The sequence below is a fragment of the Eutrigla gurnardus genome (assembly GCF_963514095.1).
Source record: "Eutrigla gurnardus genome assembly, chromosome: 21".
Classification (NCBI taxonomy): domain Eukaryota; kingdom Metazoa; phylum Chordata; class Actinopteri; order Perciformes; family Triglidae; genus Eutrigla; species Eutrigla gurnardus.
This window is the reverse complement of record NC_139932.1, coordinates 16,391,295-16,406,655: the sequence shown is the minus strand read 5'-3', so window position 1 is coordinate 16,406,655 and position 15,361 is coordinate 16,391,295. Positions and strand designations below refer to the sequence as shown.

The window sequence follows — 15,361 nt, the reverse complement described above, 5'->3', positions numbered from 1 at the left end:
TGTACTCAACTACAACTTCCTGTTTCACTTCATCACTGAGGGGAGAATGTATTTATAAATGATAATAATAATAATAACAATAATGATAATACATTTCCAGCTTTACTTTCTCTACAGACGGAGATACAAGAGCATTCCTGTGTGCTGACTGCAACACATGGAAACCATTAGAGTCGGGGTTCTGGGAGACCGTTTAACATGGAGCCACATTTCACAGCAGTCATGTGACTGCTGAGGTGACATCATCACTGGAGGTGTTCTACCTGGACGTAAACAAACAACAACTGATGACCCGAGTCCCCACAGGCTGATCCGGATCACATGTCCAAGACCAGACACGCTTTAAAAGTAAACTGAGAGACACAGAGACCACAAGTCCAGAGTCAAGTCTGACAAGTCCCGAGTCAAGTCTGACAAGTCCCGAGTCAAGTCTGACAAGTCTCGAGTCAAGTCTGACAAGTCCCGAGTCAAGTCTCACAAGTCCTGAGTCAAGTCTCACAAGTCCTGAGTCAAGTCTCACAAGTCCCGAGTCAAGTCTGACAAGTCCTGAGTCAAGTCTCACAAGTCCCGAGTCAAGTCTGACAAGTCCCGAGTCAAGTCTCACAGGTCCTAAACAAGTCATGATACATCCATTACTGTTCTTGGTTGTGGAGGAAGCAATCGAGTCTCGAGTCCAAGTCATGTGACTGAACAGCTCTGGTATCTATACATGGGATCTGAACCACGAGTCCATGAGGAGGTCTGAACCACCGAGTCCGGCTAATGAGGTCTGAACCACCTAGTCCATGAGGAGGTCTGAACCACCGAGTCCGGCTAAGGAGGTCTGAACCACTGTGTCCATGAGGAGGTCTGAACCACCGAGTCCGGCTAAGGAGGTCTAAGCAAACTCACTTTGTGTTTCTATCAAAGAGGATCTGGACTGAAGTGGGTTCGTGGTTTCCTGTCTGTCTATTTTCAGCAGCTGTTGGTGGAAGCAGAGCAGAGCTCAGCTGTCCTGCCATCAATCAGCTCTACTCGCAGACCCCCCCAGACCCCCCCCAGACCCATGAGACCACGCCTCCCACCAGGCCTCCCAGACTTTACTCTCCAGCTTCATATTACTGTTTTCATCCACGATTCATTCACTAGAGCAAACTGACTCAACGTCATCAATATCAATAATAGGCCTACCAATAATATCATTAATATAAATAATATCAATTATACCAATAATATCAATTATACCAATAATAATATCAATTATATCAATAATATCAATGACATAATTTTGTTGCTAAATATTATAAATATGACACTGAAGACTAAAACAAGAAATGTACTTTAGTATTAAACTATTTTTAGTATTAAAGTTAAAAAGTAAATAATAATAATAATAAAAATCCTGATTTTGTTAAGAAATGTTTCACTGTTTTAATTTAGTTTCCGATTAAATAAAAGATACATTTCTGGATTAATGAACTCCGGTTCAGAGCATTTCAGTCGTTATGGAAACCAACAAAAACATCTCTGAGCAAACGAAACCAGTGTGAACCCGGTCTGAAACCAGTCTGAATCCAGTGTGAACCCGGTCTGAAACCAGTCGGAATCCAGTGTGAACCCGGTCTGAAACCAGTCTGAACTTTTGCATAAAGTGTGCGTAAAAAGTCTTCAGATGCAGCGCGCGGCCGTGTGTGTGTGTGCGTGTGTGTGTGTGTGTGTGTGTGTGTGTGTGTGTGTGTGTGGACTCACCGATAGAAACCAGTCTGATGTGCTCCCTCTCCAGGAACTCCAGCGCCACGGAGACGTTCTCCAGCTTCATCTGCCTGAAGTTGGGTCTGGAGTGGTACTTGCGGTACATCTTCTTCTGGCTCAGGACCTCCAGGAGCCCGATCAGCTTCAGGCCGTCGCTCAGGTCCTTCTGCAGGTCGTTGATCCGCTTGTTGACGACCTTCAGGTGCTCGTTGCACCACCTGGTGAAGGTGTTCTGCTGGATCTTCTTCCACGGCGCGTCCTCCGCCAGGTCCTTCTCCGTGGCCGGCATCTCCTCCTCCTCCTCCCCGCCGACCTCCGCGGGGCCCGGGAAGAACTGCGGCGGCAGCGGCGGCTCCGCGTAGCCGCTGTTGCTCATCATGGTGCCCGCTGTGAGAGCGGAGTGGAGCGGGGCGGACGGCCGAGACGAGAGGGGAGGGAGAGCCCGGACTGGAAGCGTTGCTCCGGTCAGAGACCAGATCCAGATCCGGAGTCACTTATTAATCCTAAAGGAAAACTTTTCTTCCTCCGCACAGACTCGCTGCGGGGTCCGGGTCTCGGAGGTCCGGGTCGCGGGCGGCGGCGTGGCGGCCTGAGGAGGGTCGGGATTGCGGCTGGACAAGAAGCGGATCCGAGGTTTAAAAAGCTCGGCGTCACTGTGCTGGACTCCCTGGAATGCCCCCCTCCATGGCCATATACAACTGCGACCCGGGCATCCTCTAATCCGAATAAGATACGGGGGCCGCCGCTCATTGGGTGGCGGCGGGGCAGAGGGGCGGGCCAGGCCGGACCCACCACCCCCCCTACACATACACACACATCCAGGACCCCCCACAGGACCCGGGGCTCTGCAGCCGCGGTGACACCTCCGGGTATTTTTAGAGGCTCCAAACCGGAGAGAGACACCGGGGGCCACCTGGGGCCGAGCTGCTTGTAAAGTGGTGTAAAGAGACGTGACGTCATCTCGCAGCAGCCAATCACACGACTGAGTCACAAAAACACTTTTCAAAAACATTGATAAGGAAAGTAGTTGAGAGTTTAGGGCTTTTTAAGGGGTAAAAAAAACCTTAATGAAAGGAACAGCTGGGAAGTTGAGTTTAAAGTTGAGTTTGATGACGTCATAGTGATGTCATCATTCAAATATACTCAAATTTAGAATAAAATCTACAAGAGTCGTTAAAGACAAGGAAAAACTACTTTTATTTGTCAGGTCATTTACAAAATATACAGGAAATAAAAACAATAAAAACGCATCCAAACATCTTTTAACATTTAAAAACAACCTCAGTTGACCAAAGTGCTGTACAATTGCAAAAGCACAACAGAGTTAATTACAACACTACAACAAACAATTAAAACAACTAAAACAACACAAGGGAACGTCATAATAATCAATTAAAACAGCAGCCAGACGACAACATGCCGGTTTACTTTGATATCTAAATAAAGCAGCGTGGAAACATCGGAAACAACCCAAACATCCAAAACAGCCGAAACATCAGAAACAACCGAAACTTCCAAGACATCGATCTGAAACACCTGAAAAATCGGAAACAACCCAAACACCTGACATACCTGCTAGTTTAGCACCAGTTGTTGGTAAACAGAGGCCTCAAATGCTAACTGCTAAAAAAACCATAATGTCTCCTTCTCACACTATGTTTTGAGTCCCTTTTTAAAACAAGCAATTGACTGTGGGACCCTCAGGTGTTCTGGGAGGGTGTTCCACAGTCGAGGAGCAGAAGGCTCGGCCATTTCTTTTTCCTCACCTGGTTTGTGCTAAGCTAAGCTAAAGATGATTGTTTTTATTTTAATGTTAGCTTTTATTTAGCTACACTGGCAGTTTTCTGCTTCCTCCAGGTTTTTTTCTAAGCCAAACAGCTTTAGCCTTAACAGCAGTAGCTACAAACAAATAACTGTTTACATAAAAACAAGAGCTAATCAATAATAGCTAGCATTTTAAGTTGGATAAGCTGTTTATAGCTAACTTTAAACTTAACGTTAACCGTACGTAAATAAGAGGGGTTTTTAAAAGAGTAGTTCTTTTCTCTTCCGATGGAGCTAGCCTAGCTTTTGTTTGATATAGCTAGCCTAGCCTTTCTTTTGATAGCACTAGCTTAGCATGTTTCCTCTTCATCCAGACTTTGTGCTAAGCTAGACATGTTTTATATCTATGCTGGATACGGAGATGTAAATGAAACCTTTTACTTTTGAAACGTTAAACTGCAAGATCATAATAAAACAGTCTAAATTAACATATGGAAGAATTGGATCACAGCGCTCATGCTAGCACCGGCATCTACAGCCGCTACAGTGTCTGAAGCTACTCGGGTAGTTTGATGCTAAGCTAATACAGCTCTAAATCTAACATGCAGCATTGTTTTCTACAGCTAGTTTACCTCTATTATATATTCTGTATTCATAAAGGTAGAAAGAGTGAAGTCATCTTCAGGAAGATTTAGTGTTGTTTTTTTTACAATAAAATAAAAACTAATAATTATTCAGTCAGACTCCTCTTCTGCTACAACACTGGGAGGATGACACGGCTGTTTTTGTTCTTAAATAAAATGCACTGTCATGTTTTGACCCAACAAGTAAAGAATACAAGTTGATTGTATGGAAGCCCAGAAACACCCAAAAACATAAGTTCAGACAAAAATCTGAATTCTGATCTCATAAGTTTTGTCTAACTAATAATGTAAATATGCTCCCATACATCACAACGAAATAAATATCAACGGCTTCATCATGTACAGTTTGAGCTAGCTGCCTTTTCAACATGATGGGACGTTTCATCAGCATTATGATGTCATGCAGAAACCATATAAAAGGTCATAATGACACATGCTATTTATCATTCAGAACAATACAGGACCTCCGCGATATCTTAATCAATATATAAATATGTCACTTAATTTGCAAATGCTACATAAATTATCCATCCATCCATCCATCGTCTACCGCTTATCCTGTATTCAGGGTTGTGGGGGGGCTGGAGCCAATCCCAGCTGTCATTGGGCGAAGGCAGGGTACACCCTGGACAGGTCGCCAGTTTATCGCAGGGCCGACATGTAGAGACAGACTACATAAATTATTCCAACTTTAAACATGTTATTAAAGGCCTTCTTTGTCACATTAATGCTACTTTATCATCGTCATCATCACACGAAGCACCTCCTATATTTCAATTCTCAACCATGTCATATGGCTTGTGCTTGTATTTAATTTGGAATGTCTTTTATTTTGCAGTTGTAAAGATTTGGTCACAAGCATCATCACAGATGGAGACAGTTGAAAGAGTTTGATGTTTTAAGCTAAATACCTGATTCTTAATCAATAGGATCACATTCGTGAACAGCTTGATCCTTATTTGGTCGCCACTGAAATGTAAACATGAGTCATCAATGATCAGCATCCATTTAAAAACGGAAACCTGTCTGCGTGCAAAAAAGACAGCGGGAGGATTTAATCACTGCCAATAATAAATGAAAACATCAAATATGAACCAAATCAAATGTGTTAATTCTGACCAGTCACATTAAAATAGGGTCTGAGAAATCCGTCAGTTTTGATGTCGATTGATTTCTCTGAAGTTTGACATCTGATCAGCGGAAGATGCAGCGCCTTTTTCAGACAGGATTTATTTGATTTCCTATTTTCTACAGAATTAAAATTCTATTTGTGGTCTATTTATTATTTTTTATGGCTATTTCTAATTGAGAACTAAAACAGCAGTTGTTTTGTGGTTCTAAATCAAGAAACTGTGAGTGATGGTGTCCCACAGGGCTGTAATCTTGGTCCTTTTCTATTCACAATTAACATGAATAGTACACAAAATAGTTCATAAGTCAGTCGCACCAGTTCGCATTAATTCATGAATTACCACCCAGACCTGCTGTACTACAAGATTTTAGCTCAGTCTGGTTGGTAAAGGTGTTCTGCAAGGCTCTATCCTCGGTCCCCTCCTATTCACTATCATATAAATAATCATCTCTAAAGCTACGTTCACACCGCAGGTCTTAATGCACAATTCCGATTTATGGCTCAAATCCGATTTTTTGTTTGGCTGTTCACATTACCTCTTTAAATGCGGCCTGTCTACGGATTGCTGTGTGATCAGCTCACGCTCCTGAAGTGACCCGCATGCGCAGTTGATCATTGATGACATCACGCCACAGCGGTGTTTACGGAAGCGAACATAGCAACGGCAACCGGTAACGTGGGACTGTATGGCTTCATGCTAAAAACAGTGTGTGGCGGCAGCCGGCAAATTTGTGAGCGGGTGATTGCACGAAGGAGGAAGAGGAGAAAGAAAATTCACATTTTAATGATGGCTCTATGCGCTTCGCTGCTGTCCTCCATGTTTGTTTTGGCTCCCGCCCGCTTTTCAATCAACTTTATTTGTCATTCATTTACAAAACAGTGCAGCGCGGGTCAGAATGACGTCAAAGTCGCATTAAATGCGACCTGGCTGTTCAGACTGCGGTCGCATTCAAAAAAATCCGATACGTATCCGATTCAGTACCACATTTAAATGTGGCCTGAATCTGATTAGAAAATGTCAGATTCAATGCGACTTGTGCTGTTCACATTGTCAAAAGCAAATCAGATATGGGTCACATATGAGCGAAAAAATCAGATTCAGGTCACTTGTAACTGCGGTGTGAACGTAGCCTAACACTTCAGAAACACCTTCTGTGTTTTATCCAGGGGCTAAATTGAACAATTATCTTAATTATGGGTAAATATAAATCCTGTCCAAATGTGGCTGTATACGAGCTATTCATTTCCAATCTTTAACATTTTGATCTAAATCGTCGTCAAAAAAAAAATTACTAATGGTATCGAGACTATAAACATATGTGCATTTTCAGAACTTTAACTGAGAGAACATTTCCCTGATAATACTTCTGTAGTATTACTGAAGTATTACTATTGTATGCAGGACTTGTACTTTTAAAGATGGGGTATGTAATCTTGTTCAGAAGCACTTTTTGTTATACTCGGTAAAATGGCCCATCTAATTTCAGAGGGATCAGTACATTATGTCATCAGGAAAAGGAATGGAATTAAACAGAGCTCTGTGGCCGCCGTGGGACTGAGAAAACAAACAACCAATCTGCGCCCCTCGCACCGAAGGGCGCGGATTGGTCGGAGTAAAAAAACAATCAGCTGCCTTCATGTCTAGTTCTGCACCCGCCCTCCCCACCTAAGCGCGAGTGCACAGCCTTCACGTCTCGCTGATGCCGGAAGAATCAGCTTGAAGGAGCTTAGAGGACGCAGGAGGAGGTGCTATTTTCAAATCTTGCTAGCTCTCTTGCTAGCTTTCCAACATTACATACCCCAGCTTTAACTGAGTATTTCTACACAGTGGTAGTACTGCTTCATGCAAGTCTCTAAAGACTGACTGTAGATCAGTTTCCTCTGGCAGCAGGAAACACAACGACTTACACATAAAAAGAAAATGATGGAAAGTGACAACTTCCAGTTTGACTTCTGGATCACGATGGCAAATGTTTGAAAAGTTCCCAGCCGATCAATAAACAGACCAGCCTATCAATAAACAGACCAGCCGACCAATAACAGACTAGCCGATCAATAAACGGACCGACCAATCAATAAATGGACCAGCTGACCTTCTGCACAGCGGCAGCCGGATCATGTCGGCGTCTCGGACCTTCAGGTGAAGAAGCAGGACAGCAACACGTAGGAGCAGCGCTGAATGAGGTGGTGGCAATCCCACAATCCCTGTGAGGTCACTTCCTGTGTAGTCCTCAGGCCCTGGTCAAGATGGGGACCACCAGAACTACAATGGCTGCCACGGCAACCACCGCCACCGCCAGGTTCCAGCCGTCGGCGTCGCCCTGCCGAGGAAGAGATGGAGTCACGATAAAGAAATGAAGGTTTGAGATGAAATCATCGTCCCCTAGTGACGATCCTCAGACTTGCGTTGCCTTAACATCATCAAGTGACGATCAAGAAAGCAGCGACGAATGTAGCGAAGCTCAAAGTTGGAGCCTTTAAGTCTCTTTGGTTCTGGACTTGGTCCAACTACGTGGTCTGAACTGTACCGGGGTCTTTAACCTGTGGTGGATCTTGAAATTATAAATCTGTCGTACTAGTCCCGTTCAAAGTCAAGAATCAACAAGAGGCTAAGCCCCGCCCCTTCCTGTGTCCCCCATGGGACCTTAGTCCAGAATAAATATGTCCACTAGTCAACGGAGAAATATGAATAATAATTGAATCCCATCTGAATTGTACCCTGAATTCCACATGTGATGTTTGTCACTTTAACAGAGAAAGGCTGCGTTTCCGATTGCATGCATTTGCGCCTATGCATGCACGAGACTTGAGAGGATCCGCTGGAACTTGTCATAAACACGTCAAGTTCCCACCACGTCAAGTCGGACACAGGTGCACTTCACGGACTTTGCACAAAGAATATGGCCTGCCCAGTGGCACTGGCTTTCTTCTTCGCGGACGAATTCGAGGCATTGGAACTCCCCTTGTTGATGGAGGCTGAGGAGCAAAGGCGAGGAATTTTCTCACGTGGGAAATTCTAACCAACTAGGGCAACGTTGAGGGGAGTGTCTTATGTCCGCACTTATTTGAGACCATCTCGCAGAAAAGCATGCGGAGGGAGGTACCCTGGAGATCCCGCGAGTTTTTAAAGCCATGTGACATGTCGCAAAGGGAAGTTAGCACCAGCATTTCTGACGTTTTTATCCCAGAATGCCTGGTTATGCTAGGCAAATGCATGCGCATGCATGATTGGAAACGCGCTTAAAGTTTCATTTTATTCTGAAAGGAGGTCTTGTGGGGGACACAGGAAGGGGCGGGGCTAACATGAAGTGGCGGGGCTACGCTTCTATATGCAGTTAGGGTGGATGTGAGCCCATGATGTTGCAGCCGCTCTCGGAGGCTACTAGAACGCGAGCGTCCGCTAGAGAAGTAAGAGCGTGACCATACCTGGTCGGACCAGACCTGGTCCCCTCTAGGACGCCAGCTCCTCCCACCAGCACCAAATCAAGGCCACTATAACAATCATTCCTATGAAGGGGGTGGAGAGGACAGGGGGCTCAGAGGGACCAGACCAGTTCTGGGGAGAAGACAAAAGGTAGGGGTGTAGGGAATCATGGAGCGGAAAACCATAAAATAATCAGAATAATAACGTCAGAATGATTAAATCATAGAGAGTTATTGATCGGCAGGCGGGTCGGGCATCAAAAACCATAACATTTACAGACAATTTGATAAATGTTCGTCATGCGAGGTGAAAGCAAAGAGACGGCGATGAGATGAAGACGTGACGAAAGAGACGGGAAGAAGAAGAAGAAAGAGAGCGGTTCATCGTCTGCATACCAGAGTCTACAGATCACTGGTGAAAGGACTACAAACATGGAGGACAGGAATAAGAGAATGATATAATGGAGAGGACCGGAGGAGGGACCAAGTCATGGTTTACAAGTCTCAGGTTAAAATCTAAAGCTTTGACCCTCAAGTCCCGAGTCCTGGGTTGCCCATCGAGACAGACTGTCACAAACATCAAAACAAGGAGGTCCCAAATTTAGTCTCAAAACACAAAACCAGATCAAGTCTCAGAGACAAGTTACAATAGACAAGTCCCAGTTCCAGCTTCAGGTTTGTCTCTCTGATTAGATCCACATGCTTTATCAGTTCTAAGTCAGGTCCCAGGTCTAAACAGGTCCCAAGTCTCACCTCAGGGCGGAGGAACCAGCTGGTTTCAGGTGAACTGAAGAAGAAGCTCACAACAAGACATCAGCAGGAAGCAGAATGACGGACGAGGCCACCAGAGACCTGCAGGCAACCAGAAACCTGCAGGCCACCGGAGACCTGCAGACAACCAGAGAACTGCAGGCCACCAGAGACCTGCAGGCCACCAGAGACCTGCAGGCAACCAGAGACCTGCAGCCAACCAGCATGCAGACGGACGGACATCACATCAGTCTTGTTGTTTCAGATTTGGTGTCTGGAATCACAAAGAGGTGACTTCCATTGACCTCTGAACCCTCACCTGTGACTTCCTGCCCACCAGCTCCTGTAACTGGGCCTTGCAGCGCTGCAGCTCCAGGTCCAGGTCTGCTCGGTCCCTCTGGCTGCTGTCGTAGAGCTGCTGCAGACCGACCAGCTGGTCCTTCAGACCGTCACGCTGGAGGAGAGACAGACAGGCAGGGTAGAGCGACACCTTTATCCGTTATCTCTATCCATACAGAGTGGTAGGGGTCTGAACCTGTCCTTTACATGGTCGTAGGGGTCTGGTCCTTTACAGGGTGGTAGGGATCTGGTCTTTCCAGGGGGGTAGGGGTCTGGTCATTAACAGGGTCTGGGGGTCTCAGCTATTGGCTGTCTTACCTCCATCCGAACTTTGAGAGCCGTCTCCTTGGCTTGTCTCAGTTGGACCTTCAGGACACGGAGCTCCAAGCCAAAGTCCTCCTCCTCCAGGGATCTGTCTTGGTGTTCAGGACCGGACTGAGACAGGCTGATGTAAGAGTCCACCTTCAGTTGGCCCAGGTCAGAGACCGCCAGGTAGACATCCTCACACCTGTTCAGGTAGACCAGACCTTCAGGGACATGAAACAGGAACGTCAGGATGATTGACAGCTGGATTGACCACTCACGTGTCTCTGTCCACCGGGTCAACGTTCATAGACGGATGTCCATCAGTCAGAGAGACAAACCCATCCTTCAGGTGTCTCCTGTCCCCTGAAGACACAAACAGATCACTCTCACACATCGACTTTGTGTCTGTCTCAGATGTATGTCTATCTCACCTGTCTCTCTACCTCTCCTGTCTCACCTGTATCTCTACCTCACCTGTCTCACCTGTATCTCTATCTCACCTGGTTGTCTCACCTGTCTCACCCATGTCCCATCCCTGTCCCTCCTGTCTCCCGCGTACCCCTCCTGTCTCACCTGTCTCCCCCTCCTATCTCCCCCATGTCCCCGTCCCGCTCTTGTCTAACCTGTCTCTCTATTTCAGCTGTATCACTACCTCTCCTGTCTCACCTGTCTCTCTATCTCAGCTGTCTCACCTGAATCTCTACCTCACTTGTCTCACCTGTATCTCTACCTCACCTGGCTCACCTGTATCTCTATCTCACCTGGTTGTCTCACCTGTCTCACCCGTGTTCCATCCATGTCCCTCCCGCTCCCGTCTCACCCGTCTCCCCCTCCTATGTCCCTGTCCCACTCTTGTCTAACCTGTCTCCCCATGTCCCTGTCCCCCTCCTGTCTCCCCCGTCCCCCTCCTGTCTAACCTGTCTCCCCCTCCTGTCTCACCCGTCTCCCCCGAGTCACCATCTCCCTTCTGTCTCACCTGTCTCCCCCACCCTCCTGTCTCCCCCATGTCCCCATCCCCCTCCTGTCTCACCTGTCTCCCGCTCCCGTCTCACCAGTCTCCTCCTCCTGTCTCACCCGTCTCCCCCTCCTATGTCCCCATCCCACTCTTGTCTAACCTGTCTCCTCATGTCCCTGTCCCCCTCCTGTCTCCTCCGTCCCCCTCCTGTCTAACCTGTCTCCCCCTCCTGTCTCACCTGTCTCAACCGTGTCCGAGTCCTGCCTAACCTGTCTCACCTGTCTCCCCCACCCCCCTCCTGTCTCCCCCATGTCCCCATCCCCCTCCTGTCTCCCGCTCCCGTCTCACCCGTCTCCTCCTCCTGTCTCACCCGTCTCCCCCTCCTATGTCCCCATCCCACTCTTGTCTAACCTGTCTCCCCATGTCCCTGTCCCCCTCCTGTCTCCTCCATCCCCCTCCTGTCTAACCTGTCTCCCCCTGCTGTCTCACCTGTCTCAACCATGTCCGAGTCCTGCCTAACCTGTCTCACCCGTCTCCCCCAAGTCACCATCTCCCTTCTGTCTCACCTGTCTCCCCCACCCCCCTCCTGTCTCCCCCGTGTCCCCATCCCCCTCCTGTCTCACCCGTCTCCCCCATGTCCCCCTCCTGTCTCTTCATGCTGATCTCGGCCCTCAGCGTCGTCGCCTCCAGCTCGTACTCCCTCGCCGTGGTGTGGAGGCGCTGTAGCTCCGCCCTCAGCCGACACAGCTCCTCCTGCAGCGAGGCAATGTCATTCTCCCGCTCCGCTGCCGACTCCTCGGCCGCCTGCTGCAGGAGTAGCACCTCCTCCTGAGCAGAGCGGAGCTCCTCATGCACCTCCCCCAGCTCACTCTCCTTCTCCTCCTCCAGACTGTCCATCTCCTCCTGGACCGCCCGGAGCTGAGCTGGAGGGGGGGGGGGGGGGGGGGGGAGAGGAGGAGTAGAGAGGGAGAGGACGAGGAAGGAGAGTGGAGGGGGAGGAGGAGGGAGGGAGAGGAGGATGGAGAGGAGGAGTAGGGGGAGAGGAGGAACAGGAGGAGGAGGGAGGGAGAGGAAGAGAACGAAGAGGAGGAGGAGGGAGAGGAAGATGTCAGGAAGGTGTCTCCTGTCTCTCAGAGACGTTCCTGATAATTTATTGATCCATTTAAAGTATTGAATTCTTTTGAAGTTAAAAACTCAGGAAAAGTACATTGATTGTGTCAAACTAGGACATTTTAGAGAAGTAGCGACACCTTGCAGTCTCTGGATCTGCCTGGTGAAGCTCTCCGCCTGGTGAGCGCTGGCCAGCCGCTCATCCTCCAGCTGACCTGAGACCAGAGGAGAGACAGACGGAGGTGAGGAGGAGGAGGAGGAGGATGAAGATGAGGACGAGGACATTCATGTTTCATTCACACTCTCTGACCCTGCAGTTCCAGTAAGCTGTCCTCGTGTCCCTGAGAAACCTCTCGGGTCTGGTCCAGGTCCAGAAGCAGCTGGAACACCTGAGCTCTCAGCTCCTCCCCCTCCTCCTCCTCCTCCTCCTCCGCTTCCTCCTCCTGCTGCCCTTTCTCTCCGTCTCCCAGCGTCTCCTCCAACATGACGGGCTTCTCTTCCTTCAGCTCACACAGCTCGTCTTCATGGGACAGAAACAGTCAGTCAGTTACACTGGGACGGTGAGGAGGCGCCACCTGGTGGCCACGGCGAGGACACACGGCACATACATATATGATATTATATAAAGTTGCTACAGTTCATCCTGAGGGGAACATGAATGATGAAGCATGTTCCTCACATCCCATAACAGATGGAAGCACTAAACAGCTTTTATTGTGAAAGGTGTGCAGGAAGTGAGAATAATTGAGTCTTTCTGTTTCTGTTGGAGAAAGGTCCGACGCTTATAGTTCATATAACTCATCGTTCTCTAGTCTCTATTATTATATTTACTATTATTATTATTATAATTATATGTATTATTACATTTTTGTATCACATGTATTATTATTATATTATTATAATGATCATTATATTTATTATAATTGTTATTATATATTGTTTATTATATTTATTATATATATGTATGTATATGTGTTTATTATATTTATTGTTATTATTATTATTATATTTACTATTATTTTTGGTTGTTATGTTCGGCCCCATGTGGAACAGCAGCTGGATGAACTGACCGGACACATCGAGGACTTCCTCTATGAGGGGAGGCAGCCGGAGTCCGTCCATGTCCTCAGAGACAGACACATAGACCGGTGGAGGACCAGAGCTCCACAAGGGGGGAAAGGCAGAGCTCCAAAAAGGGGGGACCAGAGCTCCACAAAGGGGACGGGACCAGGCAGACGGAGCCCAGGAAGGCTGCTCACACTCCGGGTAGGCTGAGCCGCTGCAGCCCCTTCATCCTCCTGGAGGGAAGCAGAGAGAGGAGGAGGGGGAGGGGGGTGGAGGAGGAGGAGGAGGAGGAGGGGAGCTGTCAGAGAGAGAACTGCGACATCAACGCTGCACCAATACTGGATCACACGGGTCGATGCTGATCCAGGTCCTTAATACTACAGGACCCATGAGCCTCAGCTTCTGTTGCCATGGTGACAAGCCAGAATCTGCTGAAGCTCTGTGTGCGGATGTTTGTCAGTGAAATGCATCTTGGTTGTCGGTACGTCGTAGAGTACATACTAGGGTACGTCGTAGAATACATACTAGGGTACGTCGTAGAGTTCATACTAGGGTATGTCGTAGAATACATACTAGGGTATGTCGTAGAGTACATACTAGGGTACGACGTAGAGTACATACTAGGGTACAAGGTAGAGTACATACTATGGTATGCCGTAAAGTACATCATAGAGTACATCGTAGGTACATACTAGGTACGTCGTAGAGTACATACTAGGGTATGTTGTAGAATACATACTAAGGTATGTCGTAGATTACATACTAGGGTATGTTGTAGAGTACATACTAGGTATGTCATAGAGTACATACTAGGGTATGTCGTAGAATACATACTAGGGTATGTCGTAGAGTACATACTAGGGTACGACGTAGAGTACATAGGGTACGAGGTAGAGTACATACTATGGTATGCCGTAGAGTACATACTAGGGTATGTTGTAGAATACATACTAGGGTATGCTGTAGAGTACATCAAAGAGTACATTGTAGGTATGTAGGGTATGTCGTAGGTACATCGTAGGTACATACTAGGGTATGTCGTGGGTACGTCGTAGGTACATCGTAGGTACATACTAGGGTATGTCGTGGGTACGTGGGTACATTGTAGGTACATAATAGGGTATGTCGTGGGTACGTGGGTACATTGTAGGTACATACTAGGGTATGTCGTGGGTACGTCGTAGGTACATCGTAGGTACATACTAGGGTATGTCGTGGGTACGTGGGTACATTGTAGGTACATACTAGGGTATGTCGTGGGTACGTCGTAGGTACATCGTAGGTACATACTAGGGTATGTCGTGGGTATGTGGGTACATCGTAGGTACATACTAGGGTATGTCGTGGGTACGTGGGTACATTGTAGGTACATACTAGGGTATGTCGTGGGTACGTGGGTACATTGTAGGTACATACTAGGGTATGTCGTGGGTACGTCGTAGGTACATCGTAGGTCCTTATTAGGGTATGTCGTGGGTACGTGGGTACATTGCAGGTACATACTAGGGTATGTCGTGGGTATGTGGGTACATCGTAGGTACATACTAGGGTATGTCATGGGTACGTGGGTATGTCGAACAGAGCCAGGCTAGCCGTTTCCCCCGCTTCCAGTCTTTATGCTAAGCTAGGCTAACCATGCCAGGACTGCATTCATGTCTGTATTTACATATTCATGTCTGAATCTCAGAGATCCGTGTCTTTTTACGTGTGAACATTTAGCGTAAACACTTTGACTTCCTGCCGTGAACGGTGAACTCCGGCTGACTGGCCTCCATGTCAACAAACATGGAGGCGAGTCAGCCGGAGTTCACCGTTCACAGAAACCAGCACGGTAGCTAACATGGTGAACTGTGCCTTTAAGCTGCTGCCATCGGCTGGCAGCTCCAACATCGTCGGCCTTCATCGCTGCTCGTCTTCACCCAACAATCATCCAAACAGGAAGAAGAAGACACGGGATCAATAAATACCTGGTGTTGAGTTGTTCAGTCTGCTGCAGCTCTCCTGGTGATGAAGGGTTGACTGCAGACCCTCCTCCCCCTCCTCCTCAACATCCTCCTCCTCCTCCTCCTGCTGGCCTATATTTACTCCTGTGTGATGCAGAGCGACGTCACTCGATGTTGGAGGCTGTGACATGAATACACG

General features: G+C 47.6%; 2 protein-coding genes across 7 annotated transcripts in view; both read right to left on the bottom strand.

Annotated features, from left to right (window-relative positions):
* The window catches only part of LOC311032300 (filamin-C-like), a 36,403-nt gene extending 34,026 nt beyond the window's left edge, over positions 1-2,377 (bottom strand). For 2 of the 4 annotated variants that reach the window (XM_084038975.1, XM_084038977.1), the window contains exon 1: positions 1,729-2,376. In XM_084038975.1, the coding sequence (XP_083895101.1) occupies positions 1,729-2,110 (382 nt within the window). In that variant the 5' untranslated portion in view covers positions 2,111-2,376. Of the gene's footprint in view, positions 1-1,728 lie in introns of all 4 variants that reach the window. The other 2 variants (XM_084038978.1, XM_084038976.1) reach the window with 2 other exon arrangements.
* A 4,626-nt stretch (positions 2,378-7,003) lies between these two features.
* Positions 7,004-15,311, bottom strand: LOC311032385 (uncharacterized protein). Of its 3 annotated transcripts, XM_084039131.1 has the most exons (10): positions 15,187-15,311; positions 13,225-13,452; positions 12,465-12,674; positions 12,295-12,369; positions 11,668-11,967; positions 10,368-10,452; positions 10,102-10,291; positions 9,764-9,898; positions 8,698-8,827; positions 7,004-7,592 (listed from the first exon to the last, which is right to left on the bottom strand). In XM_084039131.1, the coding sequence occupies exons 2-9, from the start codon at positions 13,274-13,276 to the stop codon at positions 8,723-8,725; spliced, it is 1,152 nt and encodes a 383-aa protein (XP_083895257.1). In that variant the 5' UTR covers positions 13,277-13,452; positions 15,187-15,311; the 3' UTR covers positions 7,004-7,592; positions 8,698-8,722. The 3 variants fall into 3 exon arrangements, with proteins under 3 accessions (XP_083895257.1, XP_083895258.1, XP_083895259.1); XM_084039132.1 differs by lacking the exon at positions 8,698-8,827; XM_084039133.1 differs by lacking the exon at positions 10,368-10,452 and having other exon boundaries at positions 10,102-10,310.
* Between the last annotated feature and the right edge of the window lie 50 nt (positions 15,312-15,361).

Excerpts from the sequence above, each read along its gene's own strand:
- LOC311032385 (XM_084039131.1), bottom strand. The coding sequence starts at position 13,276 with ATGGACGGACTCCGGCTGCCTCCCCTCATAGAGGAAGTCCTCGATGTG. Across the intron at positions 12,675-13,224 it reads GGAAGTCCTCGATGTGTCCG|ACGAGCTGTGTGAGCTGAAG; the intron begins GTCAGTTCATCC and ends TGTCCCATGAAG. Across the intron at positions 8,828-9,763 it reads TGGTGGGCAGGAAGTCACAG|AACTGGTCTGGTCCCTCTGA; the intron begins GTGAGGGTTCAG and ends TCTTCTCCCCAG.